The 27161-nt window shown below is 36.3% G+C and overlaps 1 protein-coding gene across 2 annotated transcripts in view; it reads right to left on the reverse strand.

Moving 5' to 3' along the window:
* Positions 1–27161, reverse strand: part of nhsl1a (NHS-like 1a) — an 89735-nt gene that overhangs the window by 49366 nt on the left and 13208 nt on the right. Inside the window, exon 1 of one of the 2 annotated variants that reach the window (XM_052145857.1) lies at positions 7448–8023. The exons of the other annotated variant lie outside the window; for it this stretch is intronic. Within the exon in view, the coding sequence (XP_052001817.1) occupies positions 7448–7631 (184 nt within the window). The 5' untranslated portion in view covers positions 7632–8023. Of the gene's footprint in view, positions 1–7447; positions 8024–27161 lie in introns of those variants that run through there. 2 annotated transcript variants of the gene reach the window in all.

Here is a 27161-nt window from a genome sequence, read left to right on the forward strand (position 1 = left end):
TAAGGGCCTGCCTTACAACAGGCCTACAAGCCCTCAGTCCAGCCTCTCTCATCCTATTGCGGACAGTCTGAGCACTGATGGAGGGTTTGTACATTCCTGGTATAACTCAGGCAGTTGTTGTTGCCATCCTGTAACTGTTCCGCAGGTGTGACATTCGGATGTACAGGATGTACACCTGTGCAGGTGTTGCGAGGACGATCAGTGGTCCTTCATGTCTTACTGTAGCGCTGTCTTAGGCGTCTCATATGGAATGATTTTCCGGACATTATTCAAAAGGAATTGCAAATTGTATTTGCAATTGCGTTTTCAATTTGTGGACGCATAAAATGTGACATAATCCAAACGCAATTGCAAATCGCGCATTACCGTTTGTATTTTCGTTTAAGCGAACGCACAGTGACTGCCAGATTTCAAATGGAAAAGCAAAGTCCGTTTGCAACTGTGTTTCCCATATCTTACGAGTTTTGGCCCTGTCATATTTAAATAGCAATTTCAATTACCACGTCTGCTTTTTCACTTTCTCAGCGTCGCGTATGTAGCCAGCCAAAACTCAAATGGAATACTAATTCCCTTAGTATTTCCATTGACGCCTTACACGGAAACCTGTCAATCAGGGTCAAGGGTGGGATTATGCTATGGGGCGTGTTTGTCTTGGGAAGAGACGTCACTCACAGTCGACGGTCAAGATCAAATAAACCGGCGTCTGTTCAGGGCATCACCTCTTTATTTATTTTGTATTTATTTTAATGTTTATTTGACAGGGACAAATGCATAGAACATTGCTTTATAAAGAATAGGCCTACAAAGTAGATGCCACGCATACATGTTTCTAGCCATGACTAATTTGCAACCCCTGTCCCTGGTTAGGCTTATAAATTTAAAACAAAAATTACAGAGTATTGAGTTTAAGATTTATAATTAATAAAATACATACAACAAATACATCCCATACATGAAATAAGATATGGGCTTAAGTAGATGTGGAAGTCACTATAAATCAAAGTCTAGACATATTTAACAATACAAGAACACAAAAGGGTGCATATGTCTGTGCGTGCTCACATATGCAACATTATGTTTGTATGCATTGTGTTATGTCCTACGGAAGCGTATTGCATTCACTTGAGAAAAAAAAATCTACTCTGTTTTTCTGAATTAACGACTTAATTATCTCAGAATTACGAGAGAATTTTTCATGGAAAAAAAAGTTTTTGCTCTGTTTTTCTGAATTAACGACTTAATTATCTCAGAATTACGAGATAATTTTTCATTAAAAAAAATATTGAGATCCCTCAAAATCCTGCCAGGAGCTCTATTTTAGCTGGATTGCATGGAAGTAAACATGTCCCGACCTTTCTAGTTTAATCCGGTTTTATTTTACTTTGGGTCTGAGACAATATATAGAGATATATTTTAAACTTGGCCTTCAATACAAAGACATTACTGTCTATGACATTTGTAATACTGTCATGGCTGAGACACGCTTTGATCTTCCTAAGGACACTAATCAAGCAATAGACTTGTACTTGCATTTAACACGAGAACTACCGGAATTCTATAACTACTAGAATGGCCATAGCGGTCATTCTGACCGTTCATACTAGACTGTACCAAATGTCATGTCATATTTACATTCGAAAGTTCTATTGAGGTTTTAGAATGACGCTTCTAATGTCTGTCGTCATATTTTATGGCGTTATCACCCTAAAAATGTATTGAATAAAATACAATAATATGGATAAAATGGAGCGCCAAGCGAACACAGATAGTCCTACATAATACGATCTTTTTTTGTAATATATAATAGTGCTAGACTATATAAATACATAGGCCTATATATTAGCTGCTAGACTGCCCCGGAAGGTGCGTGCCTCGCTTTGTTTACAGCAAGTTTTTTCCACCACAGTGAAAATGTTTTCGAAAGTCTAAACGCCAACAAACATGGATTGAGGAGGAATATTTCGTTAGATAAAAACATGTTGTGAATTTTGAAAATTATTACATCTATCCTTTTTCAAAACATGTTGACTTTTGGACTTTACAACGCTCTGGAGTTATTGGAAATGTTTGGACAACACAAATTGGAAACAATCCAGCCACCACTGGAATCAACATCCATGAATAAATGAATCTGTTATATTAATAATAAACACCAGGACACGAAATTTTAATTCTAATGAATGTGAAAATGTATTAGTTCATCGACAACCACAGAACTTGCTATTGTAGCTAATTACAGATACAAATTTGATTATTTATATTAAATTATTCTCCTAAAAGGGGGCCCCCTTTTTTGTTCAAGTGAGCCCACTTTTAGGAGAATTCGTTCTTAATGATTTTACAGCATACTATTTTCATTATAGTTTTACAGCATGATATTGCTTTCTAAATCAGTTTTCCCACAGTTTAGCGAATGTTCATATTCTTTATTAACCGCTTTGGCCATTTTGGGTTTGGCCTATATGTGTTTCATACATGTCTAAGGTTTTTACTATGCATTGAAATACACTTTGGTGATGTTTTTATAAGCTATTTTATTGATTTGTTTTTATTTTACAAAGAGAATAATTTAATATAAATAATCAAATTTGTATCTGTAATTAGCTACAATAGCAAGATCTGTGGTTGTCGATGAACTAATACATTTTCACATTCATTTTATTAATATAACAGATTCATTTATTCATGGATTTTGATTCCAGTGGTGGCTGCATAGGATTGTTTCCAATTTCCAATAACTCCAGAGCGTTGTAAAGTCCAAAAGTCAACATGTTTTGAAAAAGGATAGATGTAATAATTTCCAAAATTCACAACATGTTTTTATCTAACGAAATATTCCGCCTCAATCCATGTTTGTTGGCGTTTAGACTTTCGAAAACATTTTCACTGTGGTGGAAAAAACTTGCTGTAAACAAAGCGAGGCACGCACCTTCCGGGGCAGTCTAGCAGCTAATATATAATATATATAGGCCTATGTATTTATATAGTCTAGCACTATTATATATTACAAAAAAAGATCGTATTATGTAGGACTATCCTAGCTTGGCGCTCTATTTGATCCATATTATTGTATTTTATTCAATAAATTTTTAGGGTGATGACGCCATAAAATATGACGACAGACATTAGAAGCTTCATTCTAAAACCTCAATAGAAGTTTCGAATGTAAATATGACATGACATTTGGTACAGTCTAGTATGAACGGTCAGAATGACCGCTATGGCCATTCTAGTAGTTATAGAATTCCGGTAGTTCTCGTGTTAAATGCAAGTACAAGTCTATTGCTTGATTAGTGTCCTTTGGAAGATCAAAGCGTGTCTCAGCCATGACAGTATTACAAATGTCATAGACAGTAATGTCTTTGTATTGAAGGCCAAGTTTAAAATATATCTCTATATATTGTCTCAGACCCAAAGTAAAATAAAACCGGATTAAACTTGAAAGGCGGGACATGTTTACTTCCATGCAATCCAGCTAAAATAGAGCTCCTGGCAGGATTTTGAGGGATCTCAATATTTTTTTTAATGAAAAATTATCTCGTAATTCTGAGATAATTAAGTCGTTAATTCAGAAAAACAGAGCAAAAACTTTTTTTTCCATGAAAAATTCTCTCGTAATTCTGAGATAATTAAGTCGTTAATTCAGAAAAACAGAGTAGATTTTTTTTTCTCAAGTGAATGCAATACGCTTCCGTAGGACATAACACAATGCATACAAACATAATGTTGCATTTGTGAGCACGCACAGACATATGCACCCTTTTGTGTTCTTGTATTGTTAAATATGTCTAGACTTTGATTTATAGTGACTTCCACATCTACTTAAGCCCATATCTTATTTCATATATGGGATGTATTTGTTGTATGTATTTTATTAATTATAAATCTTAAACTCAATACTCTGTAATTTTTGTTTTAAATTTATAAGCCTAACCAGGGACAGGGGTTGCAAATTAGTCATGGCTAGAAACATGTATGCGTGGCATCTACTTTGTAGGCCTATTCTTTATAAAGCAATGTTCTATGCATTTGTCCCTGTCAAATAAACATTAAAATAAATACAAAATAAATAAAGAGGTGATGCCCTGAATAGACGCCGGTTTATTTGATCTTGACCGTCGACTGTGAGTGACGTCTCTTCCCAAGACAAACACGCCCCATAGCATAATCCCACCCTTGACCCTGATTGACAGGTTTCTGTGTAAGGCGTCAATGGAAATACTAAGGGAATTAGTATTCCATTTGAGTTTTGGCTGGCTACATACGCGACGCTGAGAAAATGAAAAAGCAGATGTGGTAATTGAAATTGCTATTTAAATATGACAGGGCCAAAACTCGTAAGATATGGGAAACACAGTTGCAAACGGACTTTGCTTTTCCATTTGAAATCTGGCAGTCACTGTGCGTTCGCTTAAACGAAAATGCAAACGGTAATGCGCGATTTGCAATTGCGTTTGGATTATGTCACATTTTATGCGTCCACAAATTGAAAACGCAATTGCAAATACAATTTGCAATTTCTTTTGAATAATGTCCGGAAAATCATTCCATAGTCTCACAGTACAGACATTGCAATGTATTGCCCTGGCCACATCTGCAGTCCTCAGGCAGATGAGCAGGGATCCTGGGCATGTTTCTTTTGGTGTTTTTCAGAGTCAGTATAAACGTGTAGTGTCCTAAGTTTTAAAACTGTGACCTTATTTGCCTGCCGTCTGTAAGCTGTCAGTGTCTTAATGACCATTCCACAGGTACATGTTCATTAATTGTTTATGGTTCATTGAACAAGCATGCAAAACATTGTTTAATCCCTTTACAATAAAGATATGTAAAGCTTTTGGGATTTTTACAAAATTATCTTTAAAATACAGTGTCCTGAAAAAGGGATGTTTCTTTTTTTTTTGCAGAGTATTTACATATATATATATATATATATATATATATATATATATATATATATATATATATATATAAGTGAACATGGAAGTCTTAGCTTAGTAAAGATAACCATTGTTGAGATCTAACCATTTAACTGTTGGCTGATATGCTTTACTTTTTACTTTCTGCATAAGACTCAAAATGTTTTCTGGAACAAAATTACTCCAAATTATGGATTAGGTCAAATATATAACATATTTATATAGTTGTAAATCCAAATATACAATCGAAAATCTGAATATAAAGTTATGAATCCATATACATACTTGTAATGATCTGATACATATAAATCCTGAATATACATTTTTATATCCAAATATTCGGATTTATATCAGTTAATTCAGATTTACAATTATATATATATATTCAGATTTATTACTAGGCTACATATTTGAATCTACAACTATATATTCACAAGTTATAAATATATATTCAGAATTTATAGCATTATTTAAAGGGGTCATGAAGTGATTTTTTTGTAATTTTATGATCTTTCCTGAGGTCCAATGATAATATTATAAAAGTTTTTTGCACCAAAATTGTTTTATAATTTAGTAATATATGATCAGCTCCAACCCTTTAAAAATTTCATGTAAACGTGCCCTGTTATGACTGGCTGAAATCATGCAGCCCCACAAATTCAGCAAACTCAATCAGAAGAGAATGAACAAGCCCCTCATCATTATAAAACAAAATTGCAGGGTAAACAAATAACGCACATCCAACACATTGCACCCAAATATATTAAACTGTTCATCTCAAGCACAACTGTTATCACTCTGCACCATAAACTATTAAACAGTCGTGACCTTTTACATTTTCATGAATGAAACAATTTGCTTTTTTAAGGGGCCAAGTGTTTTTAACTGGCCCATACTTAAATTACAGTTCCTTGGATAATATTGAATCATATTTTGACTGCTTCACAGGCAATCCACATTGACATGAGCTGAAAATACCACACATAGTCCAGAGCGGTGAAACTAGACGTACATACATACAGTATCATCCCGCACATTGTTAGAAACACACCAAAACGGTCAAAGACGTCCATCTTAGTAAATGTTTACACACACCAACAATTATAAATAGTGCCGATGTGCAAAAGAATGCATCCATGACACTTTTTGCTCAAAATAACAAGAGACAGCAGCTGATTGTAAGATAATTACTTCTCCCTTTCAGAGTTGTAACTTGACACTGCGTCTTTTAAAAGTGGCAAGATACATGAATGTGGTCAAAGAGTCTGTGTAGTTCATGTTCATATTCAAAATTATTCAAAATAATCCAGATGGGTCCCCTTTGATGTTATGTTAGTAATGGTTAGCCACATAAGCCCTCCTCTCTCAAACTGTGCACCAGTGGGCAGGGGAAATGCTGCGATGAGGCATGTTGTGGGATGTGTAAATACAAATGAGCAATGTTTCATGGTGTCATGAACAGATAGACACAGGGGCGGCTGTGGCTCAGTTGGTAGAGTGGGTTGGCCACTAATCCCAAATAGCTCTGCCGCCATTGGTGTATGAATGTGTGTATGAATGGGTGAATGTGTCACAGTGTAAAGCGCTTTGAATACCGTTAAGGTTAAAAAGGCGCTATATAAGTGCAGACAATTTACCATTTCAAAACAAGACATTTCAGCAGATTGGCAACTATAAATGCTCTTTTTAGATTTGGGAGGAATTTTGAGTTATATATATATATTATATTTTATAGTACAGTTACTTCTTATATGTCTAAATATCTCCATTTAATGACCCCTTTAATGTTTGGCCCCTATATACAGTATATATATATATATATATATATATATATATATATATATATATATATATATATATTATAAATCCACAGATTTTAATAATGAATTAATCTGTCAATTATTTTGTCGGTGAATTGATTAATCAGATAATAAAAGCATAATTTTTTTTTCCTGCATTTTTATTAGAAAATCAGGTTCTTCCACATCTTGCCCAGTGCACTCCTTCAAAAATTTTGAAGACTGAAGGCTATTTAAAAAAAAATGCAAATGCTATACATATAAATATGTGCAAAAAATAAAAATGTGCTCAGTGGCCAAATCTAAATGTCATTGTTAGCTAGTTGTATTATTCGTTTTTATCTCAACTTGTTGATTCCACAGCTAAATGAAATGGGTTGAATTTGTCATCTTTGTTTAATCAATAAACAAACTAATTCTTTGACATGTCAAGTAACATTTTTGTATAGTATCCTCAATAGGCATCCTCAGTAAGCATTCTGACAAAAAATAAAATAAAATTCTATCCAATTCTCCAACTGACACACCCTGACCACATTTCTAATCTTTAATAACTGCTAGGTCCAGTCTAGGCTCAGTCTAGTATAGAGCCCCCATTAGTTAGAGTAATGTTACTGGATAAACCCCACAAAAACATTTAAAAATCTGATATTTTTAGAGCAATTTGGAGGAGAGATTTGGGAATGATCCCAGACAACCAAAATGAATTGAAGTTGAGTGTCTTCTGCTTACCTCTGCGATAAAGAGGCGCATACACCCACTCATCCAAGTCATCATCAGCATCCAGTTGCTCTCTATGACAGGGAAAGAACCGTCCACGCTGCTCGGACAGCGAGGAAGGACCCTGGGCACAACGGGCTCGTGGTACAGGGTTAGTCTCCCCTCTGTTTCTCAAAAAGCTCCTCTCTTCCCACATCTCCTACAACCACAGCCAAAAAATGTCCCAGCAGCCTGATTTGAACTGAAGAGTCAGGCAGCTCTCCAAATGCCCCACATTTCCTTATGGAATACAGACAGCAGCAGATCACTTTAACATGGAAGGATTATAAACAAGTTTGCCCAGACAGAGGGCGGATCCTCCTGTAATGTCCATGTTTCAAAATATTAGGATGAAATTGTCTTCAAATGCTCCACAAGAACCAATGCTGCTCTTTAACATGTCTTCAAAACTAGATTAATCTTTGTCAACAATTGATACTTGGAGTTAGACTCCAAACAAAGCTAAGTGCATTGTCAGGAAGTCCTCTGAAAACTTTGGGCTGAAAGCAGGGAAGTTCCTCTGCTCCCCAGCTGTGACACGTCGGTGCTTTGGCATGAGCAAGTGTTTGTGTAAGTGTGTGTGTAACCATGCCCTTCCAGCAGTGCTGCATCTGCTATAGCAGGATTTCTGCACACCCTTTCTTTAGGTGGAAGAAGAGCAATATAAAGCCCATTGAAAACATACACAACTTATGCTGCCCTATTAATTAGACAGTTTAACTAAATAAAGTAATACTAAACTAAACCTGTTTCTTATAAGCCCTAAAGATTCTCTCACCCCTCCTGTCTAATCTAATGTTTTTTCTTTGGTCTGCATGCACCCTATAAATAGATAAAACAGATTAATCTCTTTAGAGTGTATTAATGGTAACAGGGTTAAGGCTCTTAGACCTGGTACATAGTGTGTGTCAGTTAATTATAAACAATTATGCATCATAATTCATTACCACATGGCATGCCACATAGAGTACATTAACTAATGCGGGTGTTAATTATTTGCTCTGACAAGGATTTGACTACGATTTACTAAATTATGCATCGCATCATTAAATCTTTTTGGACATGATTCAGTTTGATTATATTTGTACAATTCATAATTATCTAAAAAAAAAAAAATATATATATATATATATATATATATATATATATATATATATGCTGAAGACACAAATGAACTAGAGGTACAGTTGAACATGTCCCTAATTAGGTCAAGAAAAAAGGTAAATAATAGTTTTTTGGATAAGAAATGAATGTGGGATACAATGGGTATTATCATAGTTATTACACTCTAAAATTCTAATTAGTTGACCTTTCTTAGATATTTTAAGGCTGTCGGTTTACATGCTTTTTTCAAGTAAATGTACTTATTTGGCTCAAGTAAACAGAACTTAATTTATGTAATGTTAACTACTGTAGTTACAAGCAAACTTAACTCATCTGTGATTATTTTAATTTAATTATTTTAATTGAGATATAGCACGTCTTTTATGACTGGAATCTTCGTTAGCCATTTGGCACATTGGATTCTCCTCAGTACATCTTTATGCACATAAACCTGCATTTTTGCATTGTACATTTGAGTATAGAAGAATGGCTTAAATTTAACAGGCTCCAAGTTCATCAGAGGTAACACTAATCAACATAATTGTAACATTGTCACTGGCAATGACAAAGACGTGTGATGAACCCAAGTGCAGTTTATTAAGAATCGTGAAATCCAGAAACCCTTTCTCTAAATGTGAGCAAAACATAGACTTGACTTGACCAAAACAACAAAGTTACAAACACCACAACAAGAGACAATGGCAAACATGAGGGCTTAAATTCAAGGACATGGGTAACAAGTAAATAAGACTACAAGACTAAACTATAAACAAGATAACAAGACTAAATGAACTATAAACAATGAAAAGACAAGACTAATAACAAAGTAATCAAACAATGAACCAATGAAAACAAGACACATGAACAGGGTAAACACATGACAAGATCACATGAGGAGACAGGAAATCACATGACAGGAACAGGAACTAAACTTGAAAATAAAACATGAAAAAACATGACACTAATGGTGACTTCACACAAATCACCACTGTCAACCAGCTACAACAAAACAACAAAGAATTAAAACTATATGCATTTTGAATAACAATTATAATTTTTTCTACAAATGTTCTCTTATGGGTATTCCATACAGCCACAATTTTGTTGAGTTGGTAGTACTCGAAGCCAAAATTTAAAGAATGTATATATTTGAGGTTATAATTCCAAAATATGACATTAAAACTAGTAATGTTGGAAAAATTTTCGTTTAAAGGGATAATGAAAATCCAGTCATTGCTTACCCAGCCCTATGTTGTTATAACCCCATATGACTTACAGTCTTTTTCTTAACACAAAGGGAGATATTGTGGAATACGTTTATGCTCAGTGATGTCATACAAAGGCAGCTTATGGTGACCACATCTTCATGCTTCAAAAGGACACAAAAGTATAATTCAGAAGTCTAATAAATGTATGTTTGTGACTCAAATCTTGTTCTGAAAGAATTCGATACATTTTGGTGAGAACCTAACCGAAATTGAATATATTATTAAGAGAAATTCTTGACTGACTGTTGATCTCCTTTGCGTGTTCATGAGACAGACTGCACACTAGCTTTAGAGCCCCTTGCAAAAGAGCATTTGTTACTACACATGCGAGATGGGCAGTTCAAGCAAAAACTCATAAGTTTCGCTTCGCTTCAACAGGACCACAAGTGATATTAACAACAGAAAACACTAAAGGGAAAATAAATATTTTTGTGATTCATAAAGGCACTACAGAGTCTTACAAAGCATATTTTTACAAGCAGCCAAATAAATATGTTGGACAGATTAATTACAATGAACCCTTTTTCTTTGTGGGTGGAAAGTTTTCTTGTGTCTTCATTACAATCATTGACCCATATCACCAAATATGTCTGCCAGTTGGCAGAATTGGCTCGCCCTTAGTAAAATGTTTCCAATTGAGCTTTGAAATTAAATAGCAATCCAAATGTTCTAGGCTGCTTTCAGCTTTTACATGCCTTTAATCTGGATGCTACAAGCTGACCCTGAAGCTGGCACCAAGACTCCAAGTCTTGCATGTCATGATTTTGTACTTAATTCACACTGGCTGCCCAAATTAAAATGTCACATTTTAGTTGTAATGAGTTGCATTAGTTGTTTTTCATGGATTCAGTGCCATTAGTTATAGCTTAATTGTGCTTTTGGTATGTTGTAGATGGACAACTGATATCTGGTTTCTATAAAAGCTGAAAAAAAGATGCATATAAAGTACGATAAAGCGACTGATTGCAGTGAGCAGAATTAGAAAATCCTTGTATGTGCCTGAATATTAAAGCATGCCAGTTCTAGCTACAAATCAATACAGTATGTACCCTAGATGAGGACAATTCAGACTGACAGATATCTGATTTCAGCCACAAGAGGGTGCTATGAATCAAAATATATCCTTTAATATTGAAATCTTAAAGATTTGCCCAAGGGAAACATAGTGAAGCCAGTTATTACATTTTTAATGTCTCACAAACATTTACTTGTTAATTAACTCAAGATAAGCATTGCATTCTTAACATGCAGAAATAACACATAGTAAGAGATACTCAAGCATTAAAAATAAACCAAGAAGATAAGGTATGTTTACATAGAGAGAGTGGAACACAAACTATCAAGCCAGAACTATAACAGATGTCTGATACAGAAGCTTTCCAACATGATTAGCTACCATCCTGTTTACATGAGATTTTCGCTCCTGAATAGGGTTTTTGTTCAAGCTGTTTTGTGCTACATTTACTTTGGGGACACACAGAGAACCCCTTGAATGCACTGTGGTCAGAAGAGATATAGTATTGTCCTTCACAGGAAACTGACCATGACCTTAACTCTCAAGTCTGTCATTTTTATGTCCTAAGGATAGGGTTTGCTGTAAATTAAATAGATTTCGGTGCAGTTTTATTATAGTTAACAAAAGCTAAAATGATGAAATTTAATTAAAAAAAAAATTAATTAACTGATATAAAATAAAAACCTACATATTGGGAAACACTAATACAGAAATAAAATAAAAAATTATGACAAAATGACAAATTGTAGTTTTTGTAACTGAACAATATATCTATACAATACGCTCATCTATACAAACAATAGTAAGCAAGTATAAACACCATGGGACCACACAGCCATCATACTGCTCAGGAAGGAGATGCATTCTATCTCCTAGAGATGAACATAAATTGGTGTGAAAAGTGAAAATCAATCCCAGAACAACAGCAAAGGACCTTGTGAAGATGCTGGATGTAACAGGTAGACAAGTATCTATATCCACAGTAAAACAAGTCCTATATCGACATAACCTGAAAGGTTACTCAGCAAGGAAGAAGCCACTGCTCCAAAACTGCCATAAAAAAAGCAGACTACAGTTTTCAGGTGCACATGGAGACAAAGATCTTACTTTTTGGAGGAATGTCCATAATGACCATTGTTATGTTTGGAATGAAATGGGTGAGGCTTGCAAGCCGAAGAACACCATACCAACCATGAAGCATGGGGGTGGCAGTATCATGTTGTGGGGTGCTTTGCTGCAGGAGGGACTGGTGCACTTCACAAAATAGATAGCATCATGAGGAAGGAAAATCTCAAGACATCCAAAGTTGTAGCAAAATGGCTTGTCTGTTCATCTTCCATCTAATTCCCCAGTTTGTAAATAAATACCATTTTATCATAGTCTCTCTCCATGTTTGTGTTCAGCATTTGGGTTCAAACTATTGTTCAGGCATAACACTTGACTCAGTTACACCAGTTCTGTCTGGAGGAATGGGCCAAAATTCCAGCAACTTATTGTGAGAAGCATGTAGAAGGCTACCCAAAACATTTGATCCAAGTAAAAAAAAAATGAAAGGCAATGCTACTAAATACTAACAAAGTGTATGTAAACTTCTGAACCACTTGGAATGTGATGAAATAAATGAAAGCTGAAATAAAAAATTCTCTCAACTATTTTTCTCTCATTTCACATTCATAAAATTCACTTTTCACACCAATTTATGTTCATCTCTAGGAGATAGAATGCATCTCCTTCCTGAGCGGTATGATGGCTGTGTGGTCCCATGGTGTTTATACTTGCTTACTATTGTTTGTATAGATGAGCGTATTGTATAGATATATTGTTCAGTTACAAAAACTACAATTTGTCATTTTGTCATAATTTTTTATTTTATTTCTGTATTAGTGTTTCCCAATATGTAGGTTTTTATTTTATATCAGTTAATTAATTTTTTTTTAATTAAATTTCATCATTTTAGCTTTTGTTAACTATAATAAAACTGCACCGAAATCTATTTAATTGAAGCAACTGCCATGTGATTGGTTGATTAGATAATTGCATTAATGAGAAATTGAACAGGTGTTCCTAATAATCCTTTAGGTGAGTGTATATATATATATATATATATATATATATATATATATATATATATATATATATATATATATATATATATATATATATATATATAGGACTACAAATAAGAAAAAGAGGCTACAATTTGCAAGAGCTCACCAAAATTGGACAGTTGAAGACTGGAAAAATATTGCCTGGTCTGATGAGTCTCGATTTCTGTTGAGACATTCAGATGGTAGAGTCAGAATTTGGCGTAAACAGAATGAGAACATGGATCCATCATGCCTTGTTACCACTGTGCAGGCTGGTGGTGGTGGTGTAATGGTGTGGGGGATGTTTTCTTGGCACACTTTAGGCCCCTTAGTGCCAATTGGGCATCTTTTAAATGCCACGGCCTACCTGAGCATTGTTTCTGACCATGTCCATCCCTTTATGACCACCATGTACCCATCCTCTGATGGCTACTTCCAGCAGGATAATGCACCATGTCACAAAGCTCGAATCATTTCAAATTGGTTTCTTGAACATGACAATGAGTTCACTGTACTAAAATGGCCCCCACAGTCACCAGATCTCAACCCAATAGAGCATCTTTGGGATGTGGTGGAACAGGAGCTTCGTGCCCTGGATGTGCATCCCACAAATCTCCATCAACTGCAAGATGCTATCCTATCAATATGGGCCAACATTTCTAAAGAATGCCTTCAGCACCTTGTTGAATCAATGCCACGTAGAATTAAGGCAGTTCTGAAGGCTGAAAGGGGTCAAACACAGTATTAGTATGGTGTTCCTAATAATCCTTTAGGTGAGTGTATATATATATATATATATATATATATATATATATATATATATATATATATATATATATATATATATATATATTTATACATACAAAATGTACTGAAAATGTAAAACACAAAGACTAAAGCTTAGTTAGTGAAAACTAACAAAAATGTAAATTAAAAGAACAAATTTAAATTATAATAAAAGAGATAAAAAAAAATATAAACTAATAACCGTGTGTAGCGAGCAGGGTGTGGTCGAGTGAAGTCGGTGTGGAGCGAGGCTGGGATGGACACCTGGGGTGAATTATCTCTCGCAGCTGTTGGCAATTACGGTGTTAGTGGGTGAGAGATAAAGCGGTGGAGAGAGAGAGAGATAGAGAGAGACACACATGCACGCACAAAGCATTGTGATTGTGTTTTTAAGCGCTTGCCGAAAAGCATAGTGTTTGTGTGACCAGTGAGCTGAAAAGCCATGTGTGAATGTGATGACACTGAAAAGTGTACAAGAAGAGTGTTAAAACGGCTCAAGTTTTGTTAACACCGTTATCACTAACAGCTTCGAGAGATAATGCGTCCCAGGTGTCGCCACACCCTATCTCTTGGCAGTACATATTTTATGTGTGTGTGTGTGTGTGTGTGTGTGTGTGTGTGTATAATATATAATGTGTCAATAGGAAATATACATTTAAGTGTAACACTCTAAAACAATCATTTTGCATAAAGAATAGAGTAGAATAGAATAACAGGAAGTCCTGCGATGATGGCATGGCCCCCACCGAACATTGTGTCAGTCTGGGATTACATGAAGATACAGAAGTAATTGAGACAAGCCTAAACATATAGGAGAACTGCGATGAATTCTTGGAACATCATATCGGCCAACGACCAAGAAAAAATGTGTTCAGGTGTACCAAGGAGAATTAGTGCTGTTTTGAAGGCAAAGGTTGTCACATCAAATATTGATTTAGCTTTATTATGTTTACTGAATTTTAATTGATGAAAACTATTTATGGCATAATATTTCAAGAAATCTTCACCAAGCAACATTTTCATAAGTGCTTTTGCACAGTGCTGTATATATATTCACAATAGCTTTTGGCAAAAACCTTTCATTATGATCACATAAAAGCAAGTACAACTTTAGTTTGATCCTAAGAGAAGGTGCAAACAAAATGTAGTAGTTTTTGTTTTTCTGTGATGTCTACAGGAATCGCTGCTCGAACTTTATGCTCACGAGATGCTGAAAAGTAATTAAAAGTACATGGAAATGCGATATCCTCCAGAGAGACCACAACTGTGGTTTTACTTATGAGTTTGGTCGACTCCACCCAAATAAACCACTGAATTCAGATCCCTCCTTCACCACATACAAATTCCAAAAAATTAATGATGGAGGTATTTTGATAGGCACACTTTCCTCAGTAAAACCGGGACTAAACAACCCCAGCATCAGATGTTTTCAATTCGGATTAAATTGGAAAAATGAGAGCAGCAACAGTGGTAAAGTCACATATTTAAACCAGAAAGTCTGGTCAAATGGCCTTGGCAAGCTAATATGCAATTGAAACCACATTAGGGGACTTCCTAAAAACTGTTGAACCACAGCAAATGACCTTAACTGACACATTTATGCCAACTTCTCTGCTTTCACCTGTACCTTTGTGATTTATTTTCTCTGGTCTGCTTCTGTTTTGTTACTCTGGGTCAGTTCTATTTGTTTTGTACAAAAATGCAAGACGGCCTTGAATCTAGAGTAAAGTTTGTTTTCACATGTGACTGGTAGTGACAGACTCAGATAAGGGGCTATCAGTTGCTATTGCAATAATCTGTGTGCATTATTGACGCTCGCATGCGTGATAGATTAAAAACCACGTGAGCAAAAATGAAGAACCCCCGCGCTCGTTTTAAACCCTGGCATGCACAAAATCTCCTGCGAACTATGCAATACAAGCTCTCGTGCACATAGAAACCTCTGCGGCGCAAGCAAAATTATTCTTCAAACTTTGCCCGTGAACAACTTTTGCTCTATCAAATGACTCTAGTTCCATTTCTCAGATTGGTAAGTAAATCGTGTTGAGTGGCATGTCATTGAATTTAATATTGCACTTCTGTATCACATTGGAATGTCATAATTATCATTGACCACAATCATAATTGTTTTATGTCTTTATGAGTAGTATAAGGCCACAAGGGCTTCAGTTTTTTTAAACAGTTTTGAGTCGTTTCTACAGATGAAGGGCAGGTTCAGTGAGAGCTGGTCAAGAGATACAGCTGCTTGCGACATACATACTCCATGCAATCCAGGTCAAGTGGAGTTCTCAAAAGTGCTCTCTCACAGAGAAGTTGCTCCAAAAGATGGCGCTTCAGAATGCGCTGCAGAATAAAGAACAAAATATAAATGAAGCAAGCAACAAACATTACAAATTAATAAGAGATCACCTAGTGATCACCTAGCAACATATATATGAGAGGCTTGGGTGAGTGAATGGAAGTAGGCCAAATATCTTATAAAAATATTCAAAAGAGATCTGCAATTACTCAGGTCAACTGACTTGGAATAAAAACTCTGGCATTTCTTCACCATCTTTACGTATGTAGTATCATGGCATTCTGTGAGAAGGCCACAGACCTTGAAATAAATGGTCATATCTTTTATCTGTTATTTTCATAACCGCAAGATTAAAAATAAAAACGGCATTTAAAATTTTTTGAGTCTTGGAAAATGTGATAAAGGGTAACTAAACACCTGCTCAGAGTCTGACTCCACCCACTAGAAATATTTGAAAATGCAGGAAAAGTGGGCAGACCTCGGCGGGGATAGAGGGAACCGAGTGCGGGGCTGAGCGGGGGGGGCACCTGAGACTCGTAGTGACGGATTAATTGACAGCTGCTGTCAGACTCTATGTTATTATTATTCCTCACACGGTCGCAAGACGACATGTACATGAATCTGGCATGGTGAGCTGGAACCTGCTTACATCAGCTGTCACCGCTTACGTCACGAAGTACCGCAACAGCCAATAGGAAAATTCAACTGCAGTAGCCACCGTTCAACCTGAAGAGGGCAGCACTCAGACGTTTTTACACCATATATTGTAGAATTAAAACACTTTATACACAAATGTCAAAACAATTACTTGAATCAATGACCAGTACTAATAAAGCCCCATGCTTACAGATCATTAACTAAAAAAAGTTGGTTTAGGGTTTAGTTACCCTTTAAAAAACAACAAATTCATTTTCTGAGGTGGTTTATGTTCCCTCACATTTAGATATATATAATCTATCTACATTTGTATGACAGCAATGCTCTAAAAAGACTATTCTTTGAAAAGTATCCCGTGAAGAATTCTAATATGCCTCTGGTGCAGTAAACTACCAATGTAGACGTAGACATGTTGCAACTTCATGTTACTAAGGCTATGACTTACTTTCCTGGGCTCACAACCTTTCAATTAATAATAAAGTGTCTTACAACTGTAATGACAAAAGCCAGATTGTATATTATAGTATGTATAAATAAACAGCAGTTCCTACATTTCTATAGTAACATCACAGGAATGCAGCAATTTTTAAAGTGTCTGGCAAAGACAGTACTTACATTCTATAACATTAAATCAGCCCTGTTATTATATGATGAATTAGCAAAAAGTAATAATGACTCACATGCAGAGTGTTCCTTGTCTCTCACGGAGAACAGGTGAGTTTGTCATGGTTCTTCATAAAAAAGGGAGCCAATCACAACTAACTTCTGGGGAAATGAGGTTGCACACAAACAGCAAGAGCCCGACCTGTGACTGACAAAATTAAAAGATGTTCACATGAGCAAAGTTTGAAGACTGGTTTTGCTTGCTAAGCAGAGGTTTCTTTGCTCGCAAGAGCTTGTATTGCATAGTTACGCAGGCGATTTTGCATGCGACTTCTTCCTTTTTCATTGCATAGCTTTAATCTATTGCGCATGCGTGTGCCAATAACATGCGTGGATTACTGCCATTGGTTTGACGTCATAAATAATCCACTTTTCACTGACATTTATGACAATAAGGTGATTTTAGGTGATTCTGACCAACTTTACATACTTTAAATAACTATTTATATGTTCTAAGTTGTGCAAAGTGTAGTTTTGTATGCAGCTTTGAAAATGACTTGATAAAATGATTTAAAAAGACCATCCCAATGACGATGTCTCTGAATGTTGATAAAATGCACTAACCACCCCTGCTCATCAATGGGTTCCATGTAGAGACCGTGAATAGAACCAAGTTCCTGAATCTGCACATCACAGACAATCTCACTTGGTCCCTCAGAACCTCCTAACTAGCTAAGAAAGCACAGCAGAGTCTTCACTTTCTGTGCTGACTGAGGAAGGCAAACCTCCCCCCTCACATCCTCTACACATTCTACAGAGGAACCATTGAAAGCATTCTAACCTTCATCACCGTCTGGTTTGGGAATTGCAATGCTTCAGACCGCAAGGCCCTGCAACGCATTGTGAAAAACAGCTAAAAGAATCATCAGACTCTCACTCCCGTTCATAATAGACATTTATCATAAACATTTATTAGAAACAAGTTCCACAGCATCATAGCTTACCCCTCCCACAAACTCAAAAGAGATACCATAGCATACAGGCCAAAACTCAGACTCTTTTTTCCCCCAGGCTGTCAGTCTCCCTGACACTTTGCACAACACTAGTACTGTTTTCTACCACTTGCATATCATTACTTCTACTACCACAACTAGTACCAGAAGGTCCACTGTGTCCCTCCCCCCTCAAAAATGTCCTCTTATCTATTTTTGTTCAGTGCTTATTGTCTAGAGAGCATGTAAAATATATATATATACAGTATACTGTGTGTGTGTCTGTATCCTCCTGAGACCCGAGCGTGACTGCTGTGAGCATTTTCCATTTCTCTTTTTGATTTGTAACATGTAGCACCTAATAAACATGCAAAGAAAATATTAATTCTAGAGTAATGTATGGCCACATATGTAGACAGCAGGACTACATTTTAAATAATACCAATCTATAGAAAATCAGATTTTATTAACCAAATTCTTTATTATGTTTTTAAGAATGTTGGTTATTCATGTTTGTGAGCCGTTACAGACATTGCAGCACATTTTCTGTAAAGCTGCATTAGAACAATGGGAAAAGCACAAATACATAAACTATGCAAATACAAATTATTTGACTTGATTTGACTTTTATGTTACAATGTTTTTTTCTACTTTGGCAACAAAATCTCAATGTTCTTTCTTTGTCAAACAAACAAGTGATAGCCAGTGCTGAAGCATTTTACTGATCAGAAATTAGCATAATTAATTCTGATACCAGTAGTGGCCAGCATCATCTAATCACTGCTGTCAGTCAATTTTTTAATCAGGATTAATTGCATAATTTTTTGGTATTTAATCTAGATTAATCACAGATTTTAAAAGTGATGAAATTTGACACTATATATGCTTCTTTCTTTTTAAAATTCATTTATTTTCCATATTAAATGATTTATCAAAATTTTCCAAACAAAGCCTTCCACAATATAAAAACAATACACTAAAATATCATCAATTCAAGTAACATTAAACGTTTCCCAAAGTCTAAATGGGAGTTTCACTAATTTAAAAAGATATTCCCCACATAGTTTGCATATGCATTGCAATGGGCATTAAATCCCTTAAACTGTCATCCTTCACAATATTAGTTTATATATCTGCTTGTTACAGCAATCGTGAAGCTGTGTTCATGATTCGCATCAAAGCAGCAATGCCAGCGTCCTGTGCCGCTTTGAGCGCTTGCAAACAAAAACATCTCATTCTGCGTTTTGGTGATAGTTAAGATTTGGTGTGCTTCTGTGGTAATTGGAACATTTCTCCATCATTTTCACAGGGAAGCGCAGTCAGAGATTGTTTTATTTTCTGAGATAAAAACCTCTGCGGCTCCATCATAGGAGAGAGCGTACCAGTCAACTAGCGTGTTAAGCTAGTTCTGCCCATAGAATGTCAATGGGGCCGCTGCGTTATGCTATTTTATGCTAAGCTTGTAGGCTCTCCTTGGTAGAAGGGATCTGGCCTCCTAAGCACTTGCGGTCCTCCTCTGAATCCACACTTCGGTGAAGTACGCTGCATTGACATTGATGTCAGGTAGAAGTCGCTGTGTAGCTTGCATCAGTGCAGGCTCGACTGAAGTGCACATTGAGGGTGCATAGCTGATGCCGAGCACACTTCTGAAACCAAACATGACAAATGGGACACCTTACAGTCTTGTGTGGACTGTACCGACACACGCACGTGGCAGCCATTGCAGGACTCGTGCATTAAATTATTTTCCCAGTATATAAAAGTGAAACAGAGGATGAAAAAATATGTAGTGACAGTCCTTCCTTTGTCACAACATCTTTGTGTTCCAGAGTGTTTTCCAAATGAAAGCTTTTATCTACTTTTAGGAACATCTGGACTAGTGGCCCATAGATTTGCACTTATTCCACTAAGAGGACAATTTGGGTCAATTGGGACGAGGGTGCGAATTGGGACAGGCCATAAGAAATAAGAGCAAGATGATAATTTCAAAAAATACTTTTATCACCTATTTTGTTGGTGCCAGCACTGGTAGCTGATATACATTACACTGACCTTCACCTACTTTCACTATGTGGAATAAAGCTTATCAGTATATATAAAAGAGAAAGGAGCTTTTAAAAATATACTGCACCTTACGTTGTACTGTGTGAGACACACAGACTCATACTAGACTAGAGTAATTGGCCTTCAGTGTGGTTTGCTGAATGTTGCAAATACTTTTCTGATATGTGGAAGTGGGAGTATGGGCTTAAAACAATAACTCAAGCTCGACTATACCGAGGCAGGGGGTGCTTCTTCAGTTCCAGAATTCCAGGTGTGAATGTGCTGGCCGACCGAGGGATTTAGGAATGTGCTATATTTTTCCGCCAACCAAAATCATTTTTCTCTTCCAACCCGAAAATCCCTCCCACACTGACCTACTTCTCCACGTCCCCTTGAGATCTTTTAATTAGTCTGAAGAGAAGGGCAAACTGAAGGGGATCTACACAAAAGACACCCACATTCTGGAGAAGATGGATTCACTGATAGTGTTGATTAAAAAACAATGCAGCAATTGAGCCTTAAATAAATAAACACCAACAGTTATCCAGCAGCAAAAACGTTTGGAATCCCGCAATTTGAGCAATTCAGTCATAATGAAAAATAAATTAGGAAAAGTTGGGGAAGGAGAAGAGGAAGAGGTAATACAATAAACTGAAATCATTCCAGTGTATTTACATTTTAAATTCACAGTAAAAGTGCTTTTATTTGTTTATTTATTTTGTCAGAAGCAATGGGTGTATGGCACCAGAGCAGTATTAAGAGGTGGAGATAGACCACTCATAGAAAAAAGAATGGAAGAACATGCAATGTTCAATATTGCTGCTGTAGGAAAAGTCCTGTCTTACAGTTCAAATATCCAATCACCATTTTGATAGAAGTATTGCCTGTTTGATTACTCCAGAATGTGCCTGTGCAATAGCTGGACCAGGCTGAAAAATACAGTTTTTGCTACAATTTGAACTATAAAAAAATTTATGATTCCATTGTTGTCAGATTTTATTGCTGACTTGACTTGAAACATAATCTTTACTCAAATTACCAACTAAGTAAACTGACTTGTATTATAAAGAATTAAAGGAATAGTTCACTCAAAAATGAAAATTCTGTCATCATTTGCTCACCCTCGTGTTGTTCCAAACCCATATGACTTTCTTTCTTCTGCAGAACACAAAAGAAGATATTTTAAATAATGCTAGTCACATTTTTTCCATACAATACCAGTGGATAGTGACTCAAAATTATCACAAAAGTAGTTCATTTTGGATTATACGACTTGTGCATCATTCAGTATGGCAAGTCTTTTGAAGGCATACGTCAAGCAAATTAAGTTATTGTAAGTTAATGTAAGTTATTTTACAGTGATAGCTCTCCATAGTTCTAGTATCACTGTACCTTGTGTTATATGATCCAGGCATTATAAAAAGAGAAGTTGGGTACTGGAGTCCGTATGGAAGATACTCATAGATAAATGCATGTGCAAATATAAATAGTACATGCAACAGCATTCTTTACTCATCTCATTTGTATAAAAACACAGATTATATACTCCTCAAAATGCATCAATACCATGGAAAGAACATAATGAAAGTTATGCCGAATTAGGTAAATAAATGCTTTAACAACATTCAATATATTAATCTCTAAGCGTTGAGACTGGTATGACAACAGCGCCACCTATTGTACTGGGGTGAAATAGTTTATCATTTCATGTTTTATGGACTTTGTGTTAGTATGGAGCCCTTAAAGGGACAAGGTGGTGGGGAAAAAAAATGTGTGGTATGGGAAAAAAAATAAGCAAATGCTTTTGTGTTCTCTTGCAAATTATTTTGCGTTCTATTGCAAAACTTGTGCTCTCGTATGCATTCCTGCTCCTGAATGCTCTGCAGGCTATTGCATTTATGAGAGATAAGTCAAGATGACAGGTGCTGGTGCCTACTTTTTGTGGCGAACTCTATCTTGTAAACCTGTAAAGAGTGAGAAGATACAGTGTCTCCTTTCTGTATTGCGTCATTACGTCATACATAAATATACTGAGCCCCAAAGTGGTCAAGGTAGTGGGGAAAAAAATAGTTTGGTAGGGAAAAAAATAAGCAAATGCTTTTGCATTCCCCCGATATTTTTTTTTCGCAAATTTTTTGTGTTCTCTCGCAAAATGTGTGTCATAATGTGACAGTCTTTTGCTAGCTCTCTTATGTATATTCCAGCATTATTCCAGCATTTGAGTTCAACAAGAAGAGAAAGCCGTGCAATGAATGAGTAAAGCCCATAAGACAATACTTCGGCAATGCACAAATCATAATCTTCAATTTATGAATGTGTGAAAATAAAGACAAAAATGCGAGTGGTCTAATTGAAATGGAATGCTGTGGCACACAACTGAATTGCATATTATTGTTTTAGTTGTTGTTGTGATGGTGTTTCCCTCTCCATAATTAAAGCAATACATGCTTAATTATGTGTGGTGACTGAAGTTTTTGGGCTTTAAAATAACTGCAATTTGGTACTCACTTTTAAATCATTCGTATTTGTGTTTGGAACAACCCTTATGTGTAGCCACCAGGATTGCTCTCCTTTGGAGTGCACTGTGGAGGCATCATTTATGCGGTTGGTTTGGTACATCAGTGTGAATGATTGACTCACTCATAACACAATTGTTGCCATCTGCTGGCACATGATAAATGGCCACATAAACATACATACTGTACATACAAAATAATAGTTGATATTTGAGCATATTATATTCAAATTCCATTAGGCCTGTAGTTTGGGAAAACATGCTACATATACATATATTTGTATCATTCTTTAAATATATTGTATTTTGAATTGCATTAAAATCATATATTTACATTTATGCATTTGGCAGACGCTTTTATCCAAAGTGACTTACAGTGCACTTATTACAGGGACAATCCCCGAGGAGCAACCAGGAGTTAAGCGTCTTGCTCAAGGACACAATGGTGGTGGCTGTGGGGTTCGAACCAGTGACCTTCTGATTAACAGTTATTTGCTTTAGCCCACTACGCCACCACCACTCCACATGAGATAATAAATGTTATTCACTTCATGTGTGTGTGTGTGTGTGTGTGTGTGTGTGTGTGCTCAGTATATTTATGTATGACATAATGATGCATTACAGAAAGGACTCACTGTATCTTCTCACTCTTTACATGTTTACAAGATACGGTTTTCGACAAAAAGTAGGCTCAAGCACCTGTCATCTCAACTTATCTCTCATAAATGCAATAGCCTGCACTGCAGAGTATTCAGGAGCAGGAATGCATATACGAGAGCACGTTTTGCAATAGAACGCAAAATAATTTGCGAGAGAACGCAAAGTTTTGCGAGAGAATGCAAAAGCATTTGCTTATTTTTTTCCCACCACATAGGCCCTTTAGGGGCTCGGTAGAATAGACCTTCAGTCAGACGTTTGTCTCGCAAAATCATCATGGATTTGGTGTGGCCTTAAATCTCGCATAAGCAAAAACAGCACAAGTCCCCCAAGCATGTCTGAGCACTAGATGGCCGTCTGTATTGCCTGTAGGATGGGCCGGCCATGCGTATGGGTTTGGAACGACACTCAACAGAAAGTTGGACTAAGGCCAAATACAGAAGTCAAATGACCTAAAACAAGAAAAACTGGGGGCTTTTCAAACTGAAAATCACATGGGACCAAAGGCAGACAGGACTAGAATTAAACTTAATGAAAACATCAGAAACTAACCATTACAATAAATGGGTGAGAAAGTACTTTTACCATGAACCATAATAGTCCTTTACTCCAACTCTGCCATGTCATTATGTAATTTGATGCACATGCTACTCGCATGAGGGTTTTGACTGGTGCCTTGACACGTGACGCATCCGCACAGAACAGACTTTGCTTTAGAAGGTCATTCTAGATTGGATTAAACATTCTACACTGTAAATCCAACTCATCTATGACACAAATTTTTTGTGTAGAGTCTACACAAATGGTCAAATGTTCACTTGACACAAAAACACATATCATGTTAGTTTGACGTATTTTTTTTAATTTTAAGTCAACAAGTTTTCAATTTTGAGTTAACTGTACTAAGATTATAAAGCACATATAGCCTAATGTACTCAAGTTCAATTAACAACAAATACATTGTGCACTTAGCATATAATTTAACAGTCTAATGAACACAAACAATTGTTGTGTTCAGGTTGTGGTGCGGCTGTGGCTCAGGTGGTAGAGTGGGTTATCTACTAATCACAGGGTTGGTGGTTTGATTCCTGGTCCACACGACTCCAACATGCTGAAGTGTCCTTGGGCAAGACATGGGTGAATGAGATGCAGTGTAAAGCGCTTTGTAGAACTGCTAAGGTTAAAAAGGTGCTATATTAGTGCAGACCATTTACCATTTAAAATCTTTGAGTAGAAACAACACCTAAATTAGTGTCAAGTGTACTCAAAACTTTCATGTTACTGTGCTGTACTAAACTAAACTATTTATGTGCAAGCCGTTTCCAAAAAAAAAAATTCAGTTGAGTGAGTGAGTTGGGATTTACAGTGCATTTTATTTATCCAAGTCACAAATGCATTTTGTTTCTTTATGTGTGTAAAGAAGGGAATTAAATTAGCACATGCCAAATACTGGCACATTTTGTGCAGTTTTGAGTCATTTTGGTCATCTTTCTGCCACTGTGCTGGGCGACCTGTAAGATGTCTCAGGGTGACATATGCAAAGACCCGTGCTTGAAGAAACACACCTGACTGTATTTTGAAGAACAGATTAAAAAAAGCTGACCGTCTGATTCGCAGTGTATTGAGAGGTTCAGTGGTGCTTTGCTGCTCATGTGCACAAAGGTATATGAGTAATTTTACTATTTATTTTCTTTCAGTCTCCTGGAAACAGTTTCCAAGAATATTGCCATATATGTGAGCACTGCAAATTATCTCTGACCATCTCAGGAGCTGCTCTGAGTTCAGTTTGCTTTATGTTCACAGAGCAGGTCGTGTTACATGCATTGTCAAGGCAGGTTCTATAGGTTCACTGTATTTTGACATTATAATTCCAGATATTGTGGTTGTATACATTACTTCAAAAAGCAAAGAGCATGCAGCGGCATTGGGACTACAGGTAGGCTAAATTGTCATGTGTAGTCAAAGTAACAGAGAACGGTCTCTTAAATGGTGCTTGAACAAGATGTATTGCTTATCTACACTTTAGCCTCTAAGTATGTTGCAAGTTTACCATCATGATAATAATAATATTATGTAGTGGCATTTTCTCTGAAGAGGTAAGGGAGGCGGTGCCTCCTCAAAAAATTAATATGAGAAAAAATAATAGACTGTACACGAATAAAATGGTATGAAATGTGATCTCAAAAAATGTGTAGTAGTCATATTTCTAAAAGTATACTGTCCAACAGCGATACCAGCGGATAAAGTTTCAGAGGGGGCATCGCATTTCTCTCGCTTCCCTTCAGCTCATTGCTATCTAATTGAGCTCCTTAAGCTTGCAGTGATTGTGACTGGGGTAACCGCGATATATTGGTCGAAAAACCACACGAGAGGAAGCAATGTCTCAACCTTGCTTTGATTGGTAATAACATTCATTCGTCAATGCGATAATACTCAGCATGCCTTTAATGCTCGCAGTCGATCTGCAGATCGCCTCGAAAGGAGCAAACTGGTGGAAGCGGGAATATGATTACTGTCACGTTCCTGTGTTGTCTGCCCTATGTTCTCTGTTTCACCCATCACGTTAGTGTCATGTTTCCGTGTTGACTGCTCCGTGTTTTCCGTTTCCCCGTCACCGATCCCGTTCCATGTCACGTTTTCCCTGTTGTCCGCCCTGAGTCTCACTGTCCGTGTGTAAACTACAATTCCCACAATTCCTGGCCTCTCTCACTGCCTGCACTCTTCATTGTTCTCACCTGTGTCTCGTTTAGTCCTCATTGCGTTTGTGTATTTAAACCCTGTTTGTTCCTCCATTCCCTTGTCGGTTGTTGTATGTTATGTTCCATGTTTCCAATGTTTTATGCCTGCTCTTGTTCCCGTGTTTGATCGTTTGTGGATGTTTCGTGTTCGTGTGTTAATTTAATTTTCCCATCGTGGACCTTTAATTTGTTCCAGTGTTTTGTGTTCCTCTTATTATTTAATAAAACCGCGTTTGGATCCGCACTTCTCGTCTGTCTTGTCCTGCTTCCACACCACTCATAACAATTACAGAGTAAATAAATAATCAACACTGGAAACACCACTTCTGTTCACGTGATGTCAGAATCAAAATTAACTTGAAATGACTTTAAATAGAACTGGAAAAGCTGGTTTTAGTGAGCATTTAGAGGTGCCCCTTTGTGTTATCATAATATCTGTGGTGCGCACATAGGAGTACAATGATCCGAAAATAAGGTGACTATTAAAAATAATAGCCGAACAAAAATGAATGGTAATAGGTACATGAAATATGCTTGTTGCTGCATAATTGTAAGTATTATTTTTAAGCAATGGAGAAAAGAATTTAATGCATAAACATATGTGTTTTTTTTATTTTAGTTGTTTTAATAAATCACCTCATAATATGACCATACAAAATATTATAGTGCTGAATGCTTGTCAATAATGTAAGTTAAAAGGTATTCCATATCCCTTCCCATACAGAAATCTGATATATGGCCATAAACATTTAAACTATAGTTCATATATTTGTGCATATTCAAATACCACTTTGATTTGTATTTTCCCAAATCAAAGTTGTATTTGAATATACAGTATAACTGATGAGCCAAATCATTAAGACACCCTTCGCATGCCGCCAAAACAGCGCTGACCCGCCAAGGCATGTAATCTACATGACCCA

The sequence above is a fragment of the Xyrauchen texanus genome, chromosome 16 (assembly GCF_025860055.1).
Source record: "Xyrauchen texanus isolate HMW12.3.18 chromosome 16, RBS_HiC_50CHRs, whole genome shotgun sequence".
Classification (NCBI taxonomy): domain Eukaryota; kingdom Metazoa; phylum Chordata; class Actinopteri; order Cypriniformes; family Catostomidae; genus Xyrauchen; species Xyrauchen texanus.